This window comes from Odocoileus virginianus, chromosome 24, assembly GCF_023699985.2.
Source record: "Odocoileus virginianus isolate 20LAN1187 ecotype Illinois chromosome 24, Ovbor_1.2, whole genome shotgun sequence".
NCBI classification, from domain to species: Eukaryota; Metazoa; Chordata; class Mammalia; order Artiodactyla; family Cervidae; genus Odocoileus; species Odocoileus virginianus.
In genome coordinates, this window is record NC_069697.1 from 37,401,665 (window position 1) to 37,427,804 (window position 26,140).

The 26,140-nt window shown below is 35.6% G+C and overlaps 1 protein-coding gene across 5 annotated transcripts in view; it reads right to left on the minus strand.

Annotated features, from left to right (window-relative positions):
* LRRK2 (leucine rich repeat kinase 2) overlaps nt 1-26,140 on the minus strand; it is a 192,376-nt gene that overhangs the window by 70,748 nt on the left and 95,488 nt on the right. For all 5 annotated transcript variants that reach the window (XR_011483287.1, XM_070454571.1, XM_070454570.1 and 2 more), the window contains 9 exons: nt 25,623-25,809; nt 24,335-24,516; nt 17,643-17,872; nt 17,111-17,238; nt 14,989-15,207; nt 11,484-11,685; nt 10,817-10,905; nt 1,786-1,973; nt 736-890 (listed from right to left, as the gene is read on the minus strand). Coding sequence is in view for 4 of the 5 variants with exons in the window: in XM_070454571.1 (XP_070310672.1) it covers nt 736-890; nt 1,786-1,973; nt 10,817-10,905; nt 11,484-11,685; nt 14,989-15,207; nt 17,111-17,238; nt 17,643-17,872; nt 24,335-24,516; nt 25,623-25,809 (1,580 nt within the window). In the remaining variant the exon portion in view is untranslated. The remainder of the gene's footprint in view (nt 1-735; nt 891-1,785; nt 1,974-10,816; nt 10,906-11,483; nt 11,686-14,988; nt 15,208-17,110; nt 17,239-17,642; nt 17,873-24,334; nt 24,517-25,622; nt 25,810-26,140) is intronic.

The following is a 26,140-nucleotide window of genomic DNA, read 5'->3' on the forward strand; positions in this document are numbered from 1 at the left end:
AGAGGCTGGTGGTAACGCTAAAGCCAGCACTGTGATGTGCTGCAACTATCTATATGTTGATCAACTGCAAGCAAGGTTTATTTCAAAATACAGTACCATCTCCATAACGCTGATTTTAAGCACGAAACAGAAAAATTTTATTTTCCCCCTTGGAGCACTAAGATCTCTCTTTCTTCCAGGAGGAAGAGCTAGCATTGTAATTTATAATTGTAGCATGATAAAGTCTTTATTCTTTTTTGCAAACCCCTCAGGGACCATGCAGCAGAATAGAGCTATTATAGTCCCCACAGAGAATGGTCTGAATGGTTAGAACCTGTTACTCTATTAAACAAAACTCCCTGACTGAAGTGGTGGTCATTTCTAGTTTTTCTTTCTCCACGCATAAATGTGTATTTGTGTGTATGTGTAGGGAGATAGGTGTTTTTAAACCAATGACTCTATAATTTCATCTTTTAAAATTGCTGCTTCTAGTCTGCTTTGACTTGCAAAGCAAGATATTCATACACATTGTAAATGTGTCTAAAATAAATACATGTGGGTTTAAGGAACTTTATTCTTAACAAATTTCATGAATTTATCTGTGTATATTTTTGTATTGGCCATGCTGAGGTCTTTTGAGCTTATTTCCTGATTTTTAGCTGCATTACAAACCAGTAAACTCTAGGAAAATGACTTTAATTTTAATATGCTTTCCACCTAACTTCTCCAAATATTAATTCTTCAGTAAATACATACCTCTTCCTGAAAGCATGTAAGGTGAAATTTCAAGCAACCGATTGATTAATCTCGACCAAAAGCCCATTGGAAAATAAGGCATTTCATACAGTCGAATGATAATTTCAGAGTTCTCACAATGGGGAAGCTCTATTACAGGCCTGTGGTCAGACAAACTAAAGATAAAAGCACACTATCATTATATAGCTTCAGAAAACGCCCAACCATGTTGACCAGAGTGCTTTACTACTTGAAATCAATGAACTGATGATGATAAATATTCTAAGCAATTTTATTTTTTAGTAATGTTATTTTGCTACATACTCTTCCTACTTCAAAATTTAATGGTTAATCAATTCAAATCATGCTCAGATAAAGTGATGTATAAAAACTTTTCAGTAATCCTATTTACATTATAAATAAATTATTATAGTTAGTTATGTATAACAAGTAAAGGGATTATATAAAACTTCAAAAAATGTATGTCCTAGAATCAAGTGTATAGCTGTGTTTAGAATTAGTTACCATCCATCAATCAGTGCAATTTGCAATTTCCAATGTCATTTACTTTATAACATTTCCCAGGTTTTATAAGGCAGTAAGAAAAATTTCTACAACACGGGCCTAGAATTTAGGCCTCCACTGTGTTGGCCATATCCTCTGAAAATTCACAGTCATAAATTATTTAAAGACTCTGTTAAAAACTTACCATTTCTCCAGAATCTGTCAAATAACTCCTTCAATATTATATAAGGAACATACATACACACACAGCAACACAAACACACACACTCTAATCTCCACTATTAACCTTTCTTAAATAAACTGAGCATTTTCAAATCAAATAATAGTTATATATATATATATATATATATATATATATAATCAGTCATTTACATCTTTAAAATGTCAAATGTAGTTTTCATCAAAAGAAACTGTTATACTTCAGTACAAAGTTTACACAAGAAGTAAAAAATTAGTACATTCATCATAGACCAGAGTTACTTTCACAACTAAAAGAATATATGGTAAATTTCCATAGGGTAATTAAATTTTTAAGTTTTGGCTTACCTGCTTGGAACCAGTAAATATTCTTCTCCAATTGGCAAGGCGATCTGGAATTTTTCTAGGAGTTTAAAGTACTGTGCCATGTAGTTCTTTGGAAATCTCTTTTTCTTTGAAAGAAATTTTTCCACATCTCTACGTGAAATAATTCCCTTAGGATGTTTTGGAAAGCCTTCCACTTTCACTGTCAAAATCTGAAAGGTTTAAACTTATACATAATCATAGAATTCATTTTCTGGGAAGTTCTGAATTTAAAGAATTTCCTTTGCTCAGTAAAAATGATCAAAACAATTCTAATGTTATCAAGTAAAACACAGGACCTAATTTCTCTACCTAGCAGCCATGTAAGCCTAGCATCTTTCACACACACACATACACACAGAAACTATTAAAATAAGTGAGTGAATCCAGATCAGAAACTACGGACATCCTCTGATACCAATGACCACAAGACTTCCCCAGTTCAATTAATACATCAGTCCTTAATTAATACATTACTCCACATCCTTGTTACAGTCTCATCAATAATATATTACTGAGGAAATTATCTTCCAGACTGTTATCACTACAGATTTGCAACAGAAATGTTACTTTACATTTATACAATCGGATGTGGGTTTCCATCAGTGGAAAGAGAGGCAGCTTAGCAAATTAAGTGATTCTCAAACAAAGTAGTCACTGAATTTCAGTGGACTCCATGCAGTCTGAGTTACAGGTCTGGGATAAGGCTTGAGAATCTGCTTTTTTAACAAGAAACTCTGAAGCTCATAACTTGAGCTTTGATCATCATCACAGCAATTAAAAATATGAGTTGAGAAGAATTCAGGTTCAAATCCAAACTCTACTGCCAGTTGTATGACCTTGAGAAAGGTATTTAATCTCTTTACCCACAGTTTACTTCTTTGTAAAATGAGAAATAAAAGTGACTGTCTCTTAGATTGCCATGAGAACAAAATAACATACATAAAACACATAAAAAATATATCACTATTTTTAGCAAATAGGAAGCCCTCACATTTTACCAATCCTGTTTACATATTCCTATTTATTTTACTTGGATAAATGAATTTTAAAAAGAGATTTGTGCTTACTTGTCTTTAGTAGATCTATAATATTTAAGGGATACTTAAATAGAAACAAACACTATTTGTATTATTATCATCGTGTGGTTGGGTAAAATACTGAATTGTAAAATGCTCAGGTCTGAGGACTTGTCTTACTCAACTCTGTTTCTAATTTGTACATATAATGCTATTGAATCTGTGAATAAATCATTGACTATATGGTATTTAATGCAATGTATAATGGGTCATTAAATAATTAAAACTATAATTTGGGACTTCTCCCATATTCTGTACTCTATAGCCCAAACTGCTCTTAAAGCTTAGGTAGTGAAGGAAACTGCTGTTTTATGGTTTCTAAAGATGCTAAGTGTCTGCTGGCCTGAGTCCTTTTGAAGGAGGTTGCCATTACAACCATTATCCCTGCCACGGTTTGGCCTCAGGCCAAACTACAGGGAGGGAACACAGCCCCACCCATCAGCAGAAAATTGTTTCAGATTTACCGAGCATGGCCTTGCCCAACAAAAGAAGACCCAGTTTTCCCCACAGCCAGTTCCTCTCATCGGGAAGGTTGCACAACCTTCTTATCCTCATCCATCAGAGGGCAGACAGAATGAAAACCACAATCACAGGAAACTAACCAAAGTGACCACATGGACCACAATCTTTCCTAACTCAGTGAAACAATGAGCCATGCTATGTAGGGAGCCCCAAGACGGAAGGGTCATGGTGGAGAGTTCTGACAAAACATTCACTGGAGAAGGGAATGGCAAATCACTTCACCATTTTTGCCCTGAGACTCCCACTAACAGTATCAAAAGGCAAAAAGATATGACACTGACTGTGAATATTCCAGGTAGGTAGGTGTCCAATATGCTACTGGAGAAGACCAGAGAAAGAGCTCCAGAGGGCATGAAGAGTCTGAGCCCACAGTGAATGAGTCTGGTGGTGAAAGTAAACCCTGATGCTGTAAAGAACAATGCTGCACAGGAACCTGGAATGTGAGGTCCATAAATCAAGGTAAATTGGAAGTGGTCAAACAAGAGATGGCAAGAGTGAACATCAACATATTAGGAATCAGTGAACTGAAATGGACTGGAATGGGCAGATTTAATTCAGATGACCATCATATCTACTACTGTGGGCAAGAATCCTTTAGAAGAAATGGAGTAACCCTCAACAAAAGAGTCCAAAATGTTGTACTTCAGTGTAATCTTAAAAACAACAGAATGATCTTTCTTTGTTTCCAAGGCAAATCATTCAACATCATAGTAATCCAAGTCTATGACCCAACAACTAATGCCAAGAAGCTGAAGTTGAATGGTTCTGTGAAGACATTCAAGGCCTTCTACAACTAACACCAAAAAAAGATGTCCTTTTCATTATAGGGGACTGGAATGCAAAAGTAGGAAGTCAAGAAATATCTGGAGTAACAGGCAAATTTGGCCTTGGAGTACAAAATGAAGCAGGGCAAAGGCTAACAGAGTTTTGCCAAGAGAACGCACTGATCAGAGCAAACACTCTCTTCCAACAACACAAGAGATGACTCTACACATGGACAACACCAGATGGTCAATACTGAAATCAGATTGATTATGTTCTCTGTAGCTGAAGATGAAGAAGTTCTATACAGTCTACAAAAACAAGACCAGGAGATAACTGTCACTCAGATCATGAACTCCTAATGGCAAGATTCAGACTTAAACTGAAGAAAGTAGGAGAAACCACAAGGCTATTCGTGTATGACCTAAATCAAATCCCTTATGATTATACAGTGGAAGTGACAGACAGATTCAAGGGATTAGATCTGATAGACAGAGTGCCTGAAGAACTATGGACTGAGGTTTGTAACATTGTAGAAGGCAGTGATGAAAATAATCCCCAAGAAAAAGAAATGTAAAAAGGCAAAACAGTTATCTGTGGAGGAATTACAAAGAGCTGAGAAAAGAAGAGAAGCAAAAGGCAAAGGAGAAAAGGAAAGATATACTCTGAATGCAGAGTTCCAAAAGATAGCAAGGAAAAATAAGAAAGTCTTCCTAAGTGATCAATGCAAAGGAATAGAAGAAAACAACAGAATGGGAAAGATTAGATCTCTTCAAGAAAAATAGAGATGCCAAGGGAACACTTCATGCAAAGATGGGCACAGTAAAGGACAGAAATGGTATGGACCAAACAGAAACAGAAGTTGTTAAGAAAGATTGAAAGAATACACAGAAGAACTAAACAAAAAAGATCTTAATGACCAGATAGTCACAATGGTGTGATCACTCACCTAGAGCCAGACATCCTGGAGTGCAAAGTCAAGTGCCCCTTAGGAAGGACCACCATGAACAAAGCTAGTGGAGGTGATGGAAGTCCAGCTGAGCTATTTCAAATCCTAAAAGATGATGCTGTGAAAGTGCTGCACTTAGTATGCCAGCCAATTTGGAAAAATCAGCAGTGGCCACTGAAAAGTTGGACTGAAAAGTTGTATTCATTGCAATCCCAAAGAGAGGCAATGCCAAAGAATGTTCCAACTACCACACAATTGCACTCATCTCACACGCTAGTAAAGTAATGCTCAAAATTCTCCAAGCCAGGCTTCAGCAATACATGAACCATGAACTTCCAGTTGTTCAAGCTGGTTTTAGAAAAGGCAGAGAAACCAGAGATCAAATTGCCAATATCCTCTGGATCATCGAAAAAGCAAGAGAGTTTCAGAAAAACATCTAATCCTGCTTTATTGACTATGCCAAAGCCTTCAATTGTGTGGATCACAATAAACTGTGGACAATTCTGAAGGAGGTGGGAATACCATACCACCTGACCTGCCTCTTGAGAAACCTGTATGCAGGTCAGGAAGCAACAGTTAGAACTGGACATGGAACAACAGACTTGTTCCCAATAGGAAAAGGAGTACATCAAGGCTATATATTGTCACCCTGCTTATTTAACTTATATGCAGAGTACATCATGAGAAACGCTGGGCTGGAAGAAGCACAAGCTGGAATCAAGATAGCCAGAGAAATATCAATAACCTCAGATATGCAGATGACACCACTCTTATGGCAGAAAGTGAAGAGGAACTAAAAAGTCTCTTGATGAAAGTGAAAAAGGAGAGTGAAAAATTTGACTTAAAGCTTAACATTCAGAAAACTAAGATCATGGCATCTGGTCCCATCACCTCATGGGAAATAGATGGGGAGACAGTGGAAACAGTGTCAGACTTCATTTTTGGGGGCTCCAAATCACTGCAGATGGTGATTGCAGCCATGAAATTAAAAGATGCTTACTCCTTGGAAGGAAATTTATGACCAACCTAGATAGCATATTAAAAAGCAGAGACATTACTTTGCCAACAAAGGTCCGTCTGGTCAAGGCTATGGTTTTTCCAGTGGTATATATGGATATGAGAGTTGGACTGTGAAGAAAGCTGAGTACCAAAAAATTGATGCTTTTGAACTATAGTGTTGGAGAAGACTCTTGGGAGTCCCTTGGACTGCAAGGAGATCCAACCAGTCCATCCTGACAGAGATCAGTCCTGGGTGTTCATTGGAAGGACTCATACTGAAGCTGAAACTCCAATACTTTGGCCACCTCATGCGAAGAGTGGAAAAGACCCTGATGCTGGGAGGGTTTGGGGGCAGGAGGAGAAGGGGATGACAGAGGATGAGATGGCTGGATGGCATAACTGACTCGATGGGCATGAGTTTGAGTAAACTCCAGGAGTTTGTGATGGACAGGGAGGCCTGGCGTGCTGCAATTCATAGGGTTGCAAAGAGTCAGACACGACTGAGTGACTGAACTGAACTGAACTGATACCACCCAACACATTAAGTATTCTTGTTTTGGTTGTTTCCTTCCATTTGAACATCAACTCCATGAATGTAGAAACCTTATTTTCCCTACTGCTATATAGCCCCAGTACCAGATCAATATCTGGAACATCATTAGGTTCATAATATATATTGTTGAATGTGTGAATTTTGGGAAAATAAAGTTTTGAGCATTTTATCATAGTGTTAGGCTCTCAGGCACTAGAGTCAAACCACTTGGTTTAAAATCCCAACTCTAATTCTCCCTAAATATGAATAATATTACATTTACCAGTATGCAATTTGATAAATTATTTAGCCTCTCTATCAACTTCTTCATCTTCAAGATGGGCACTCAAATAGTGCCATTATTACATACTTATTCTATTTTACTTAAGACAAACTGATTTTAAAATAGAAGTGCTTGATTTTTTTAGATCTGTAGTGCACTACCACTATTTGGAAAGGACCCTGGTGCTGGGAAAGATTGAAGGCAAAAGGAGAAGTGGGTGGCAGAGGATGAGATGGTTAGAGAGCATCACCAACTCAATGGATATGAATTTTAGCAAACTCTGTGAGATAGTGGAGGACAGAGAAGCCTGGTGTGCTTCTGTCCATGTGATCGCAAAGGAGTCTAACACGACTTAGCAACTGAACAATCATCACTACTTGTAGCAGATAGTTTCCAAAGACAGACACATCAATTTTTTTCTCTCCCTACATATGTAGGTTGCTTAATCCTTCAAGATATAAATTCCATACATTTCCCTTAAATCTGAACAAGGCTTGTGGTTGCTCTGGTTACCAGAACATGGCAAAGCTAACATTTTACCAGTTCTGTGCCTAGCCTTTAAGAGGTCTACATATGTATGAGGGGTCACATGGAAGAGAACCAACAAACCAAAAATATGAATATACCCTTCCTGGAATGAGGAAGTCAAGTGAATGACCCCTGCCAATGCCACGTGGAGCAGACCCACTTGACTGAAAACAGTAAACCCACACAATAGTGAGAAACAACAAACTGTTGATGTTTTTCTCCAGTAAACTGTTGATGTTTTTCTCCAAATTTACTTCTGTACTCTAGGTTTGTGGGTACTCTGTTACATACCAATGAAAAAACTTAAACCTTTTCATAAATTTATCACCTTTAAAATACCTCCTATTATTCCTGTAGCTTGGCTATTTCTAAGACTAACTTATGCTCATATGTAAGGAAAGAGACTCTTCCAAATTCCTCATACATTTTATCAAGACTAAATCACCATGCAAGCTTTATAATAGTCAACACAATTGATCCAGTGAGTCCCTTTCATATTTCTTTTATCATATAGTTAGTTGAGTTTTGCAAACTTCTTTGTGTGTTGATGAAAACTTCTTTAGTAAGTTTAGTGACCTAAAAGCTCAAGGCACAGAGAGAGTGGATGGATTCATTAGAGCTTCTGCACCATAAATTATTTTTTCCCTTGCCTTGATGATTCATGGAGGTGAATACCCCTATTTATTTTTACTGATTTAGTGTCAGGCAAGTCATTCTTGTTTTCACTTGGTTACTTATAGCCTTCATTCTCTTTAAACTTTAGTAAAATAAGGTATTTGAACATATCGGCATAAATAAAAATGATGGCATTTTTTACATTAATAAGAAATTTAAATCATCATTTTACTGACCCTTTAGATCCATCTTTCAAAATAACTTGAGCTGTTCAAATTCCTAACTTAATTTTCAATTAAATTAACATGCTTATAGTATAACTAATAGTATAACTATGCTAATGAGAAGAACTTTCAGGGAGTTTCCACTTAATCACTCCATAGTATCTTCAGGGATTTTATTTAGTCATGGTGTAAATTTGATTTTGTTAAAAGATAGTGATTTAGATTTAAACCAATTCGTTATTGTATTGAATATGATGTATCCACCCTAATATCCACATGTTTGCAACTTTAAATATTTCCAATTCATAAGGAAACACATGCACTCTTTGGTGCAACTTTAGCCTTTTCTTGACTGTACAGAGCTTAGTTATTTTCTGATAGAATGTGCCACCTAGGGTAACAACTCTTCAGGGTATAATTAAAACCCCCTTTCCTACACAGAATGCATATACCTACACTATATTTCTTTTTATTTAGTTTCATACCTGGCACATTTTTCAAAAATACATGAATACATCTTTATAGTTTTGATTATTTTTTTTATTTTCTGAAATAAGTATTTAATTACCAAATGGGTTCAATATAAAATTTCAATAAATGTATTGCTCATTTTTACCAAACTACAAAAGCAATGTAGAAGATAATATTTTTATTATTGCTATTTTACCAGGGAAGAAACAAAGGCTGAAAACATCAAGAAATGTCAAAGTTGATAAGTAGGAGAGATTTGAACACAGGTTGTACTGACTCTAAAGTTTAGCTTGACCACTATACTTTCCTGGCTCCATTCTCCTTGAGTAGACGAGTAATATCACACTTTCCATGGCTTATTGCATTAGGGTGAAAATCTCATTTAAAAATATCTACCAGAATAGTAGTAACTGTCCAATTACAATTAATTGCCAACTGTAATGTTTCAATATGTTCTCAGGTTCCATGGTATAGGGTTTAGCGGTAAAAGAGTTCCCTCTTTAAAATATCTTTTTTTTTCCCTTAGATGAAATTTAGGAACTATCATTCAGATTATCTGAAGGGATTTAATTAACATTATGGTTGATTAGAAAAGAGATTTCTCATTTAAAAAGATTCATTTTAGTAACTATAAATTATACTTATAAAAAAATAGCTACCGGTGAGTACACATGCTAGAGACTCCCTCCCCAAGCTCATTTCAATTCATGAATCATCCAGACACAGTCGTCCTCCCCAAGGTGATTTTGTACTTCCTAAAATATTTGGAAATGTCTGGGCACATTTTCGCTTCTCATACTGGGAAAGCACTACTGGCATCTAGAGGGTAGAGGCCAAAGACGCTGCCATCATCCTACAAAGTACAACAAAGAATTACCTGCCCCCAAATGTCCATAGGGCTGATGTTGAGGAACCCCGAGCTAGTGTGTTGTTTGAGTGGTTTTCTGTGACAAATCTACAGAGAGGATTATGGTAGCCAATTAATATAAACTCATTGGCAACTGATTATTATTGATAGAAGAAATCATTTTCCATATGAAATATAAAGACAGCCATAACTACCACTTTTCAAAATGGTAAGCATTTAAGAGTTTTATATTATATTGAAAAGTTACAATCCCCTTCCTTGTTGTCTACACAGAGGTTTCACAACCTCATCAATCCAACTATGTCTGCCAGGCTCCTCTGTCCATGGAATTCTCCAAGCAAGAATACTGGAGTGGGTAGCCATTCCCTTCTCCAGGCCAATCTTCCTCACCCAGGGATCAAACCTGAGTCTCCTGCATTGCAGGCAGATTCTTTACCATCTGAGCTACCAGGGAAGCCCAGAGTTTTATATTCCACTGAAGAGTCAAAATTTCCCTCCATGTTTTCTAGACAGAGGTTTCACAAGCTCATCAACCCAATTTTCTTATACTTATTTACTCCACAGATTTTCACAAAGCTTTCATTCAATTGATTATATCAGTAAACATGCCAAACAACTGTGAATATAGAAAATGGTAGAACAATTTGTGTAGAAGACTGCATAAGGAAAAACTTCTTGGCTATAGAAAGGTACTATGAAACAGAGCGACACAAATACCTGTCTATGACTTGAAAACAAAGACATTAAAACCTAAGATATCTTCTCCTCCTCCACGAAGTTCTTCTTTATGCAGTCTCCAAACAAACTGTCCTACCATTTTCTATATTCACAGGAGTTTCTACCTTCATTCAGTTCAGTCACTCAGTTGTGTCCAGCTCTTTGCGACCCCATGAACTACAGCACACCAGGCCTCCCTGTCCCTCACCAGCTCCCAGAGTTTACTCAAACTCATGCCCATTGAGTTAGTGATGCCATCCAACCATCTCATCCTCTGTCGTCCCCTTCTCCTCCTGCCTCCAATCCTTCCCAGCATCAGGGTCTTTACCAATGAGTTAGTTCTTCCCATCAGGTGGCCAAAGTATTGGAGTTTCTACCTGAACTAAACACACACTCTATAAAGCTCGGTGCTCTAGGTGTCACCTGAAGTTCGTTACCCCCACGCCTCAGAAGTACAACACACCAACCTGTGCCATGACTTTACAAAGCCACTTGGGTTCCACAAAATATAAGTCACTTAACTGCAGTGCTGGGTCTTGAAAATGAAGAAGGACCCCTGTAGGAAAAATCAAAAGTGAAACATGGAATTTAGAATATGAAAATAGCAAGGGGCTTCAGAGAGAATCTAGCCCAATCTCCTCATTTTACAGATTAAGAAACTTCAGCATCGCTGGGGTCAGAACTGAGACCAGAACCAGGGCATCCTAGCTTTCATCTCAGGCAACCATTGATTCTCCAAGTGCCAAGTTAAACCATCACAATAATAATTCTCCTGCGAGTGTACAAATAATGTCCCCATACACTGCATTCATTTGATACTATGAAGGATATAGCTTGAACTTAGGGTCTCACAGCTCCTAAATACTACAGTCAAGCTCTAAAATCCACATGTTTTAACTCTGGCTGAGAGACTTTTTCCACTACTGTCCTTAGATAATTTCTAAATTTTTCTCTTATGACATAATATATGATTCAACATCAGTACACATGATGATCTTTCAAAAAGAAAAAAAAAATCAGCTACCTATTAAAGAATTTTGTCAGTATTCTTTTAAATGCAAATTCTATACAAGGGTCAGATACATTTTCACCAACTCTACTGCAGAGCTTTGAAAAAATATGTAATAAACAAACCTGATTCATTTAGAAAGTGAACTGCATGAGGAAGCTCATTTTCATCTAACTGCAGCTGATGTTCTCTCACAAGTTGTAATAATCGTTTCCGGTCAATTACAGGAAATTCAATTGGCACATTTTTACGCTCTGATAAAATGATTTTCTCAAGTTCTACGTAGCAGTCTGGAATCAGCTGCCCAACAACAGGCTGATCTCGGATCTATGAAATTACAGATGACAAGCTGTAAAAACCCATTTTATACATCTATATGTCAGTTGGTTGGTAAATTCTGTGCTAATCATTCAGAAAATGATTATTTTTAATAAAATCAAGATGCAATGTAAAACCAATTAAATTGTGAGAAATAAATAAGATGATCTTAAAATAAGAAAAATAAAAATGAACACAGAAGCCAATTTGGAAAGAACTATCAAATAACATTGTATGGAAACAATTATCAAGGTATTCAGAAAATCCATGGCAAAATCCAAGACAAATCATTAACCTTAAATTAAGGACCTACTATTTTCTAAGACATTAAATCTACAGGCAATAGATATGCTAACATAAAAGTCAGGATTGTAAGGGCTTTTGGACTTTATTTTTTAGATGAAAATATCCACATCCAAAGTAAAACTAAATTTTGTTTTTGCTATTCACAAAATGTAATATTAGTGTGATGTACATATCAACAGTGAAGTGTGGAGACAGACATGAAATTTCCTTACCAAGCTATGCTTTTTCATGGAGACCTGAACTTGGAAAAATAAAAAATCATCTAAACCCCAATGATTCTATATGAGAGGATAATTTGGGGTCTCTTACACTTAGAATCTAATTAAAATCAAAAGTTTAATAGAATGACCTTATGATGAGAGTTTCTGTAATAAAAATATTTCCAAACATTTTTTTCTTCTTAAAAATCTAATTTTAAATAGAAACATAACTTTAATAATAGTAAATGTCTTTGCAAACCACCAGGTGGCAAACTCTCCTCATTTCTCAACCCATGAATATATTCTTGACAATAAAGAATAAAATTTCTACCTGAATTCTTCAACTTATTACAAATAGAAATTGGGTTTATTACACCTGCACACACACACACACACACACACACATAAACTTTATACTTGTTCTTTATTTACTCTTAACCTGATCCTTCAGGAAGCTGATTTATAGCAGCCATAACCATTACTTACATATTTACCTCCAAACAGTTGAGATTGTTTTGAGGTACCTCTTGAACCAGAAAATTAAATATAATTTCACTAACTTCCACTTTTCACATTCCCTCTCTTTAACATTTATAAATTAAGATAAAGCAGAACTTCAGATTGAAGTCTGTGTTTAAGCCAAGAAGGGAAACCTACATATAAAAGTAAACAAGAGTTCACACAGCAGTGAAGTAACAGAGGGATGGACCTTACAGGGCTGGATTACAGGCTGAGCAAAGGTCCCACTCTGCTAAGGGGCTGGACAAGACGGAGAGGGACATTGTTGGCACTGATTTCTATTCCGTCCTACTTCCTTTAACCTTCATCATCAGGTCACCAACAGGCAAAAACAGAAAGCTTTTATTCTAAACTCTGCATGGACAGATGTTAACAAGAGTGAGACACACAAAGATTAGAAAAGATCATGATAAAAGGAAAAGACGAAAAACAAATGAAAGGCCAAACAAAAAAAGATTTCTAATAGATTAAAAGTTGCTGACTGAATACAAGTTAGGGCACCTCAGGGAGGAAAGAATATTCAAGTTCTGGCAGGCTTCTGTTTTGGGGTCATCTGAATCACTATTCTGCAAAGCAGCCAATTGAATATTCAAACCAACATAACAGAATGATGCATCCATTTGCAACATATACCTTCCTTCAAATAATACTGCCGTTTCTCAAAGCATTTGTTTTTAACCTCCTCATCCGGCATTGCCTTCAGAGTTCATGTACAAGTGCAGAAAGCAGACTGATCTTATTGCCAGTAAACTGGTCTAACTTGCTATCAGCCTAAAGTAGTACCAGTCCAGTTTGATGAATCAACTACTTTATTCATAGACTTCTTTAACTAAATTCAAATTTTCTCAAAACAAACTCATACTTTAAGAATTCTTTTTTAAAATATGATAAATGGTCTGATATCAATGATAAAAGAGAAGCTATTAAAATATTGTAACAGCAAAGTTCTGTAAATATAGATATAGTCTCAAAAGGAAACTCCCTGGGTAAAGACAATATTTAATTGAATATATTAATTTGGCACATTTGTTTCTTAAAAGTCATGTCACTCTTTAATCATATGTCTCACAAAAGAGTAGCAAAAACTAGAGATAAATGATATTTTATTCTTCTAATGTAAAACCCCATTGACCCACATTTGTAAAGGCTTTTATTGATTGTGATAAATGTGTGGAAAGATATAAATGTGCAAATTCTCTCTCTGGGCACCACAAAGACTGGCACATTTATAAATGGCTCATTAAGTTTTGGACAGAGCATAATCTGTGGAAATGGAACAGAACTAAGCTAACTGGACAATGTGTTATAACCAAGGTGACTGTATAATTTATCATCCAAACTGGAATGCTTCTGAGAATGTAATTAATAATTACACTGGGACTGTCCAGGCAAAACAAGACCCTTGTTATAAGCCACAGCTTTGATCATTAGTACTAATGAGCTAAACCAGTAGAGACTAACAGTGAAATCCACTACTGTGCTTGTCATATTGAACTATTTTAAGTGTTTTTCAGTACAGTTTACACCTTGCTATCTGTAGAGCCCAGGTAAAATTTCTTTCTCTTTCAAGTATTAAAAACAAGCATTTGTTAACCAATTTATTTGTGTTTTATGAACACTATGAACTATATTTGTCTTATCAGAAAGAAAAACTTTGTAAATCAAAAACATAATTCTTAAAGTTTGTATGAACTAGAATATTGCTTATACATTGTTGAAAACCAAATTAGCGACCATGGTGACCAGATGAAAGAGACTTCTCTCAATATTGAAGAAAAAGAAATATTTGAAAGGAGGATCACAGTGACAAAGATGTGAAGGAACAACAAAGACCAAGATGAACATAAAACAGAAACTCCAAAAGAAAGGAGCAGATGGAGAAAAAACAGTCAAAGAAAAATACAAGAAAGATAACTACAAGATCCCAACATCCATCTTTATCCTCTTGATTGAATCACTACTATAGGATATTGGGAGAGAAAGGGCATCAGAAACATGTCCCCAGATTCTCTCAGGAACGTTCTCTCAGCCTCTCAGACATCCTTTTAGTTTCTCTCAGGATCCTCAATCACTTTTAATTCCCAATTCTGGGAGTTCAAAATTAAGTCTAATATGAATAATTTTAAAATTAAAAGTACTTGAATAATGCTAACAGCTAAGAAAAACCCACACTTTTAAGATAGTTGTTCTCTTCTCAAGACTGCTGACATTTCTTAGCAGTTGTAGAATGTAAGAGTTAATAAATTATATTTATCTACCACCTAGGGTAGGCAATGAACCATGTTACCTTGAAATTAAGGCTCTCATTGATGATGGTTTTCCGAAGTTTTGCCAAAGCATCGGATTCCTCAGTGGCATTCACAAAGTGGTAATCTCGTATTGCAGGAAACCCTCGTTTGTTCAAGAGTTCCTTGGTAATTTTACTGATACAGGCTTTGCGCTGCTTCTCATCAGTAACATCTAAATGTGTGCCAACAAGAATCACAGGGGAAGAAGAAGCACGGGCCTATGGAGAAAGATACAAAACACTCTTGTGTTTGTTTCAAAATCAAGACTGCATATATTTCCATTGATATTTACTTTCTACAAAATTCACTTGAGTTGAAATGAGAATTCAAAAGACTTCAAGAAAAAATGACAACTGTCTTTCCTTCCTTAAACCTAAGGAAACAAATTAACTTAAGAAATTTCTAAAAGTCATTTTTATTTTTATTTATTGTCACTTTTCAGGCTGCCTATATGACAGTAATAAAACATTTCTTTCTTCTGTGCCTAAAATGGGTTATTCTTTAAGTGTGCTTGGGGCTTCTAGATAAAATAGTATTTAATAACACCCAAATAATATCAGAGTAATACAACTTATTTTATATTTTCTCTTCTTTATCTGTGAATTAAAGCTCATTAATTCATATTATAGTAATTCAGTGTGGATTCTACAAAGAAAAAACAAGTCACTAAAGCAGTAAAGCATTTGGACAGTAATTTGAAGTAGAGGATTTATTTGGCAAAAACAGAAGTATGTTCAGCAACATGGAACTGAACATTATTTTTCATACAAAGTTAAAAGCACATTGTATTTCCTTCCTGACCACTTGCCCAGTCCCCATCTCTTTGAGAGAGAAAAGCTTCATCTAAATTATTTCATCTGATTGATGACTGTCAAATTTATAATTTTATTGCTACTTCTGTCTTGGGTATTCCTTTGGAAAAGGTGTATGGATTCATTACATATTCTAATGTATTATCTATAGATTATAAGATAAACTCAAGCATGTATCTGCTGATACTTTTTAAGCTGACCTGTCTTTATACTTAGAAATGTCTCTCAATAGTAGGTTTCCCTGGTGTCTCAGATGGTAAAGACTCTCCTGCAATTCAGGATCCCTGGGTCGGGGAGATCCCCTGGAGGAGGAAATGGCAACCTACTCCAGTAATCTTGCCTGGAGAATCCCATGAACAGAGGACCCTGGCAGGCTATAGTCCATGGTGTTGCAAAGAGTCAGGCATGACTGAGCAACTATCACTCACTCACTCAAAGCAAGTACTACTGCAACTATACTATTTGCTCATTTTGGCTAGCTATAATAAAGTTTTTTAAAAAGGAAGTTTAAAAAATCACCAAAATGACAAAATAAGCTTAATGGAGCCAAAATACATGCCAAAATTTCCTAGCAAATCCTTGTAAGCTTTGCCTCACAGAAGAGCCTACTAGAGCATTATTCAATGACCATTCATTTTTACTTTAGTCTCAATTCCAAAAAGGTACAATTTTTTAAAACCATATATACATAAAGGAACATCTAACAGCAAGAGACAAAATGAAAAAATTACAAACTTTCAAATATAATATTCATCTGGGACCATTTAAAACTGTAAGTTCCACAAGGCTTTACACTAAATTGCCTCTGAGGACACAGTTGGTAATGCATAGATTGCTTCTTTTTCTTACTACAGTTTATTTTAAAATAAGGAAATTCATATTATACATAAGTAATAATACCAGGAAGCTCCCTGATAGCCTCGTGGTTAGGATTTTGGGATTTCACTGCCATGGTCCAAGTTCAATCCCTGGTCAGAGAACTGAGACCTTGCAAGCCACACAGTGCAGCCAATAAATAAATAAAATTAAATTAAAAAGAATATAAAAAATAGTCTAACATATATTCTCATTTTTAACAGATTAAAAGGGCTTCAAATTTCTATACCTTTCATTAACATAGAACATACTATTTTCATGTCACAACTTAATTACTCCTAAAATTTCCTAACTCTAAGTGCTTCTAACTTTCTTGCAAAAAAGTATTTGAAAAGTCTGTTTGATGGTACTATTTGCCCCAAATAAATCACCTTATACACAATAAGAAAACCCATGAACTATTTTCTATTTTCAAATTATTAGATCATATCACCTTTATATTGAAAAGCCAAGGCTTCATGGCATCAACTTCAGCTTGCCCTTTGCTGAGGTCATAGACCGCAAGATACAAGGCTCGTTGGGTCATAAAGTGGGGATGAGTGCTGTAGAACTCCTCACGACCTAAATAAAGATCAGAGAACTTTTCAGTCTTCCAGAGAATAGACAAGAATCCTCGTCTTCAAAAATAAAGTAGGTGGCACTACCCACTATTTACCACACACAAAAAAAGAGAAAAACAATCAAAAGATAATAGTTACAAGATTACACTGGGTTTTTACTAGGGATTGACAACTTCTTGCTTATGTGTCAGCTACGTAGCTTCAGCTGACATGTGCTGGTTCCTAACATTTCCTTCCATGGCTTCTCCATTCTGGTGGCAAGGGAAGAATTAGGAGAAATAAATGACTTTGGAATAATTCCATATGATCCATCAGGTCTCTGTAGTATTGGAACAGAAAATTCAGTTTTTAAATCCCTTTTTTAAAAAAAGATATCTGAATAAAAAAATTTAGCAAAATAAATACCTGCAAAATCCCATACATTCAGAATGAGGTCTTTCTTCCCTTTGCCTCTTATTTGGATGGGCCAGTCTTTCACATCAATGCCAACTGTGGCACCTTGCATCCCAAGATCTGATTTCTTGATTTTCATCAATTGCTGCAATAAGGTGGTCTTGCCACTCCCAGTATTTCCCACAATCATAAGTTTCATTCGGTTGTAGGGCACAGCCTTTTTCAACCGCTGCTGAAGAAACCTGGTATTTGAAAAACAAAAATAAAATAATAAATTGCTTACCAGTGTACTTAGGCTACACACTGAATTATTTTATATATCAAACTGTCATAATGTACAGTATGCAAAAGAGCACATAACTCATAATAACTTAATAATGCATGTGTCTTTCAATGCACTGTTAATACATCTACTTTGTTAGTGATGTTGGTCTAGGTAATAATGATTGGAAGCCTCAGCAAATATAATGACACTAGAAACAAAGTATCAAAATGTTTTGTAATACTCATTAAAATTTTATATAAAACACATAAACACATGATTTCTCTAAATATCACAAATAAAACTCTAAAAATTATAAAGCATAAAATTCTACAAAGCCCATAGGATAAAGAATCAAGGTAGATCTATGTTTAGTTTTTTAAAGAACCTCCATAATGTTCTCCACAGTGGTTGTACCAATTTGCATTCCCACTAACAATGTAAGAGGGTTCCCTTTTATCCACCCCCTCCTCCAGCATTTATTGCTTATAGATTTTTTGATGATGGCCATTCTGGCAGATGCGAGGGGATACCTCATTGTAGTTTTTATTTGCATTCTCTAAGAATTAGTGATACTAAGCATCTTTTCATATACCCCGTGGCCATCTGTATGTCTTGTTTGTAGTGATGTCTATTTAGGTCTTTCACCCATTTTTGATTGGACTGTTTGATTTTTTGATATTGAGCTCCATAGGCTGTTTGTATATTTTAAAGGTTAATCCTTTGTCTGTTGCTTCATTTGCAAATATTTTCTCCCATCCTGAGGGTTGTCTTCTCATCCTGTTTATGGTTTCCTTTGCTGTACAAAAGCTTTTATGTATAATTAGGTGCCAATTGTTTTTTTTTATTTTCATTATTTTAAGGGATAAGTCAAAAAAAGATCTTGCTGTGATTTATGTCAAAGAGTATTTTTCCTGTTTTCCTTTGAGTTTTAGAGTTTCCAGTCTTTAATCCATTTTGACTTTATTTTTTTATATGATATTAGGTAGAATTCTAACTTCATTCTTTTACATGTAGCTGTCCAGATTCCCCAGCACCACTTACTGAAGAGGCTGTCTTTTCTCTATTGTACTCTTGCCTCCTTTGTTATAGTTTCAGTTCAGTTCAGTTCAGTCGCTCTGATCGAAAAGAGCGAGCGGAGCTTACTCCGCTCTTACAAACTACCAGAGCTTACTCAAACCCAAATCCATCAAGTCAGTGATGCCATCCAACCATCTCATCCTCTGTCGTCCCCTTCTCCTCCTGCCTCCAATCCCTCCCAGCATCAGGGTCTTTTTCAATGAGTCAGCTCTTCACATCAGGTGGCCAAAGTATTGGAGTTTGAGCTTCAGCATCAGTCCTTCCAATGAACACCCAGGACTGATCTCCTTTAGGATGAGCTTGTTGGATCTCCTTGCAGTCCAAGGGACTCTCAAGACTCTTCTCCAACACCACAATTCAAAAGCATCAATTTTTTGGCGCTCAGCTTTCTTTACAGTCCGACTCTCACATCCATACATGACCACTGGAAAAACCATAGCCTTGACCAGACGGACCTTTGTTGGCAAAGTAATGTCTCTGCTTTTTAGTATGCTATCTAGGTTGGTCATAACTTTCCTTCCAGGGAGTAAGCGTCTTTTAATTTCATGGCTGCAATCACCATCTGCAGTGATTTTGGAGCCCCAAAAAATAAAATCCTTCACTGTTTTCACTGTCTCCCCATCTATTTCCCATGAAGTGATGGGACCTGATTCCATGACCTTAGTTTTCTGAATGTTAAGTTTTAACCCAACTTTTTCACTCTCCTCTTTCACTTTCATCAAGAGGCTTTTTAGTTCCTCTTCACTTTGCCGTAAGGGTGGTGTCATCTGTATATCTGAAGTTATTGATATTTCTCCTGGCTATCTTGATTCCAGCTTGTGCTTCTTCCAGCCCAGCGTTTCTTATGATGTACTCTGCATATAAGTTAAATAAGCAGGGTGACCAGGGTGACAATATACAGCCTCGACGTACTCCTTTCCCAATTTGGAACCAATCTGTTGTTCCATGTCCAGTTCTAACTGTTGCTTCCTGACCTGCATACAGTTTTCTCAAGAGGCAGGTCAGGTGGTCTGGTATTCCCAGCACTTTCAGAATTTTCCACAGTTTATTGTGAGCCACACAGTTGAAGGCTTTGACATAGTCAATAAAGCAGAAATAGATGTTTTTCTGGAAGTCTCTTGCTTTTTTTGATGATCCATTGGATGTTGGCAATTTGATCTCTGGTTCCTCTGCGTTTTCTAAAACCAGCTTGAACATCTGAAAGTTCACGGTTCACGTATTGCTGAAGCCTGGCTTGGAAGAATTTTGAGCATTACTTTACTAGTGTGTGAGATGAGTGCAATTGTGCGGTAGTTTGAGCATTCTTTGGGATTGTCTTTCGTAGGGACTGGAATGAGAACAGACCTGTTATAGTTTAGGTGACCATAAACATAAATGTGGGTTTATCTCTGGGCTTTCTATCCTGTACTACTGGTCTATGTTTCTATTTTTTGTGCCAGTAATGTACTATAGTGTTTTGATTACTATAGTTTTGTAGTATAGTTTGAAGACAGGGAACCTGATTTCTCCTGCCCCATTTATCTTTTTCAAGATTACTTTAGCTTTTCAGGGTCTTTTGTGTTTCCATACAAACTATAAAAACTTTTGTTCTAATTCTGTGAAGAATGCCATTGGTAATTTGATAGGAATTGCATGGAATCTGTAGATTGCTTTGTGTAGTATATTAATTTTCTATAAATTCTATCAATTCTTCCAATAGAAGAACATGGTGTATTCTTCCATCAGTTTGTATTCTCTTTGATTTCCTTCATCAGTGTTTTTTAGTTTTCTGAGTATAGTTCTTTTGCTTTCTTAGGTAGATTTATTCCTAGGTAATTTATTCCTTTGCTGTGGTGGTAAATGTGATTACTTTCTTAATTTCTCTTTTAACTTTTTTGTTGCTAGTGTATAGAATGCAAGAGATTTCTGTGCATTAATTTTGTATCCTGAAACGTTACCAAATTCATTGATAATGTCCCAGCAGTTTTCTGGTAGAATCTTTTGAATTCTCTGTATATAGTAACATGTCATCTGTGAACAGTTTTACTTCTTCCTTTTCAATTTATATTCCTTTTATTTCTTTTTCTTCTCTAACTGCCATGGTGAGGGCTTACAAAACTATGTTGAATAAGTGGTGAGACTGGATATCCTTGTCTTGTTCCTGATGTTAGGGGAAATGCTTTCAGTTTTTCACCACTGAGAATGATGCTTGTTGTGAGTCTGTCATATATGGCCTTTATTATGTTGAGTAAGTTCTCTCTATGCCCATTTTCTGGAGAAGGAAATGGCAACCCACTCCAGTATTCTTGCCTAGAGAATCCCATAGACAGAGGAGCCTGGTGGGCTGCTATTCACAGGGTCGCAGAGTCGGACACGAATGAAGTGACTTAGCATGCATGCATGCATTGGAGAAGGAAATGGCAACCCACTCCAGTATTCTTGCCTGGAGAATCCCAGGGACAGAGAAGCCTGGTGGGCTGCCATCTATGGGGTCGTACAGAGTCAGACAAAATTAAAGAGACTTAACAGCAGCAGCATGACCATTTCTGGAGAGTTTTGGTCATAAAAGGGTGCTGAATTTTGTCAAAAGCTTTTTCTGCATCTATTGAGATGATCATATGATTTTTATTCTTTAATATGTTAATATGGTATACCACATTGATTTATTTGCATATATTAAAGAATCCTTGCATTCCTGTGATAAACTCCACTTGATCATGGTATATGATCCTTTTAATTGGTTGCTGGATTCTGTTTGCTAGTATTTTGTTGAGGATTTTTGTGTCTGTGTTCATCAGTGATATTGGTCTATAATTTTCTTTTCTTTTTTCTGGTAGGTCTCTCCTGGAGGCTCAGTCCATAAAGAATGTAAAGAATTTGCCTGCAATACAAGAGACCCAGGTTTGATCCCTGGCTTGGGGAGATTCCCTGGAGAAGGAATCTTTTTTTGCGATATCTTTGTCTGCTTTAATTATCAGGATGACGGTGGGCTTGAAGAACGAATTTGGGAGTGCTTCTCCTTTTGCAATATTTTGGAAAAGTTTTAAAAGGATAAGAGTTAGCTCTTCTATAAGTGTCTGACAGAATTTGCCTGGGAAGTCATCTGGTGCTGGACTTTTGTGTGTTGGAAGGTTTTTAAAGACAGTTTCAATTTCATTACTTACAATTGGTCTTCTATATTTTCTAATTCTTCCTGGTTCAGCCTTGGAGCAATCCCATTGCTGGTTATATACCCTGAGAAAATTATAACTCAAAAAGACACATGTACCTCAATGTTCATTGCAGCAGTATTTACAATAGCCAGGACATAGAAGCAGCCTAGATGTCCATCGACAGATGACAGGTAAAGATGTGGCACATATATACAATGGAATGTTACTCAGTCATAAAAAGGAACAAGATTGAGTCAGTTAAAGTGATGTGGATGAACCTGGAGCTTGTCATAAAAAGTGAAGTAAGTCAGAAAGAGAAAAGCAAATATCATATATTAATGCAAATATATGGAACCTAGAAAAATAGTACTGATGGACCTATTTGCAGGGCAAGAATAGAGACATAGACACAGAGAACAGACTGTGGAAACACGGTGGGGAAGGAGAGGCAGGATGAATTGAGAGAACAGTGTTGACATATATATACTATCCTGCTTACAATAGTGAGAAGCTGCTCTATAACACAGAGAGCTCAGATGAATACTCCGTGATGACCTAGATGGGTGGAATGCCAGGGGGAGGCTCAAGAGGGAGTGGATACATGTATACATATAGCTGCTTCACGATGTTCTACAGTAGCAACTAACACAACATTGTAAAGCAATTATATTTCAGCAAAAAATATCAAAAACATCAAGGTAGAGTATATAAGCATACTGTTATACTCATCTTTGATAGTGAGGTTCTATTTGGTACATGTATTCATATATGGTATACATAATGTATATATTCATATATATTGCACATGCATACATATAATGTACATGGAAAGGAAGAACATATTGGTTAAATTACACTGATACACATAAATGATTTTACTATCAGCAGATAATATGTTGCTATTCCTAACAATCTTAATGCAAAAGTAATTGAAACTTACTAGAAGTGCTACAAGTGGCTAACAATACCACCTTTAAATTAACAGAACATGTAAATGTTTTCAAAAATAAAATGGATACAGAAAAATACATTTAACTATGATAAAGTTGCCATAGTTCAAAATTAGAATAGTAAACTAAATCATAAGTGAATCTTAGGGAACATTAACTGATTCATTCTCACAATTAATAGGACTCTGAGCAACATTCTTGATAATCTGCATCACTAATAAACAAGAAAATCAATGTCCCAAGTATCTGTTTATTAAGACTTCACCATTCTTTGTCATTCTTCAAAGAAGCAAGTGAGAACTACAATTTCTAAATTATCCCAGGTCTAAGTTCTCTCTAAAAATGTTTAAAAGGTTTTAAAATATTTAAGTTACACAGTAGCTTGATAGCATAATACTCTGAAAACTTCTTACAACTAAACGTTTAGTAAGAATTGAACAAATTTTATATAAGCATCTTTTCCAGTTTCAGGAAGGAAAATCACGGGAAATAATTATGTAGGATGAGGGGTAGTCATGTTTTTTAGCATAGGTGCTGACAAACACTTTGATCATAAAATAGAAAGTTAAATGTAAATTAACAAAACTTAAAGAAGAGAATTAGGTAACTAGATAACTAGGTAATTAGGAACTACAAGTTCACTGATAATGCAACAATTATTAATTGTATGCCAGACTCTGTTTGGTGCCATGAACAAGACTAACATGCTCAAATGGTAACAAAGAATAGAATAAAGTTTATTATTAACTTGAAGTTCATAGAGTATAAAATCAGAAACAAGCATACTTGAACGTTTTGGTGGTTTCAAAAATGATCAGGCTGAGTAGGTTATCAGCTTCATAGGCAAAACAGAAGCAATTTTATATTCTTTAAGTAACTATAATGCTTTAAGATATAATAGACATATGATAAACACTTCCTACATGAAACCCAGATCGAGAAGCCATTATATTCTGCTCTATTTCATCAAATTGATAATTGGTAATAAGAGAACAAAGATTAATAATTTCCTTTTAGAGTCCATTTCTACTGAAAAGCATAATAAGGAGAAGTCACTTTCTCAAACTTAACTTGGCCAGGAGGAAATAAAAAGCTCTGAAGTAGAACCAAATAAACCCATTCACTAAGTAAAAGGCAAATGATATACAGTACATCATGCTAGATGGTCCTATACATTCTTTTTTATGAATTGTAACTATATATCCACCAAAGTAACCAGAAAAGGACATCGGAAACAAATTTAGTAAAACAAGAAAAAAAATCAAAATAAAATTATCTAACCTTATGATGTCTTTGGCTTTACATCCTACATGTTTAAAATCAAAATTAAGATGCAGTTCATCCAAAGGAAGATCCCATATTTTGCTTAATTTCCCCATTTCATTAGGAAAGGATCTCAGTTCCAAGTTGTAACTAACATCAAGAGATGTCAGATTTTCAAGACAGCCAATCTCAGGAGGAATCTTAATGAAATAAAAAAGAGCAAACGCTGTTGGTGGGAAGAAAGAAAAGTGTGCTGCCAAAAAAACAAGATGCTACTAGAAAACAAGAGAGGCTCAGAGAATCTATGAGCAAACTGTACAGCCTTCCAACAGAGTTCTAAAATTTTCCAAAGGTTTGTCATAGTTTCCATCAAAAATGTCTGAAAACATAAAGGACTTATCCAAAACAATCTATGGCATTTGTTTATAATCTTTTAAAACCCATTCTCCCTTGGAAGCATATTTCATCGCTTCACAACATTGAAATAAAGAAGATTTTTATATGTATCCAAATCCAATCATCGGTGGTTTCAGGCTATTCCCTCTCACTATGTTCTTCAGTAAAACCAAAGATCTAATCATCACAAATTTACATATAATTTAACATTCTCAAAATACAACTAAATGTTTAAACCTTAGGTGGCATAATAATTGCAATAATCCAAATTTTTAAGTAATACTCATTATTTTTATAATAGCTAACAGTAATCTGATGCAAAAAAGCTAGGTACCAAAATTATGCAGTTATTCTGGAACCTCATGGTTTCAGACACATTACTCTCTGGCTTTTATAGGTAATAGTCTTGAAGTTAGCAAAAAATATGTTTTCTGGGATGAATGGATAGTCAATTTCAGATTTATAATCAAGACTGGTCCATTTGGATGAGGGGGTGGGTGAGTAAAATGGAAGAATACAGAAATTTAAGAATGTGGAAAAAAATGTCAGCTGAAGAACAAAGGCTATATATTGCCTGGTGAAACTTGAGAAATGCAGCATGTCTGAGAGTCTGTTAACAGATCAGAGATTTCATGATAAATTGACACAATTAAAGCATTACAAGTATTTGTAATTAAACATATATAAATATATATATATTCAAAATAAAAGAGAGTACAAAAGGCAATCTTTAAGGAAATTAAGCATGTTAGTATACCCATTTACTTCGGGGTAGGAGTAGATCTTACTCAAAAAGTAATTAAGCAGTATCAAATAACAGATTTTGAAAAGATCATCTTTGATAACAGACATTACAAAAGCACATTTTTTTCAAATTGGCAATAATTTTAAATAAATATGATCTCTTTACCTCTTTCAGTTTATTATGAGAAAGATGTAGTTTCTCTATTCTAGACCATGCACATGCTTTTTCACTCAAGTCCAAGATACTGATCTGGTTATGACTAAACAAGAGTTCCCTTAAGTTCAAAGATCTCCAGTGCACAGGACCTGGTAGATATCGAATATCATTGCTGCTCATATCTAAGGACCGCAGACTGAAACAATACAACGTCGAGAATAAAAATCAAATGAGTATTTCCTAAATACATGAAATAACATCACAAATAACTTTCAGCAGAGTGAGAATAAGATATAATTTTAAAACTAATATTACTTAAGTCAGTTCTAATGAGGCGGATGAAACTGGAGCCTATTATACAGAGAGAAGCAAGTCAGAAAGAGAAACAACAACACTGTATATTAACGCATATATATGAAATTTAGAAAGATGGTAACAACAATCTTAAGTGCAAGGAAGCAAAAGAGACAGAAATGTAAAGAACAGGCTTTTAACTCTCTGGGAAAAGGCAAGAGTGGTATGATTTG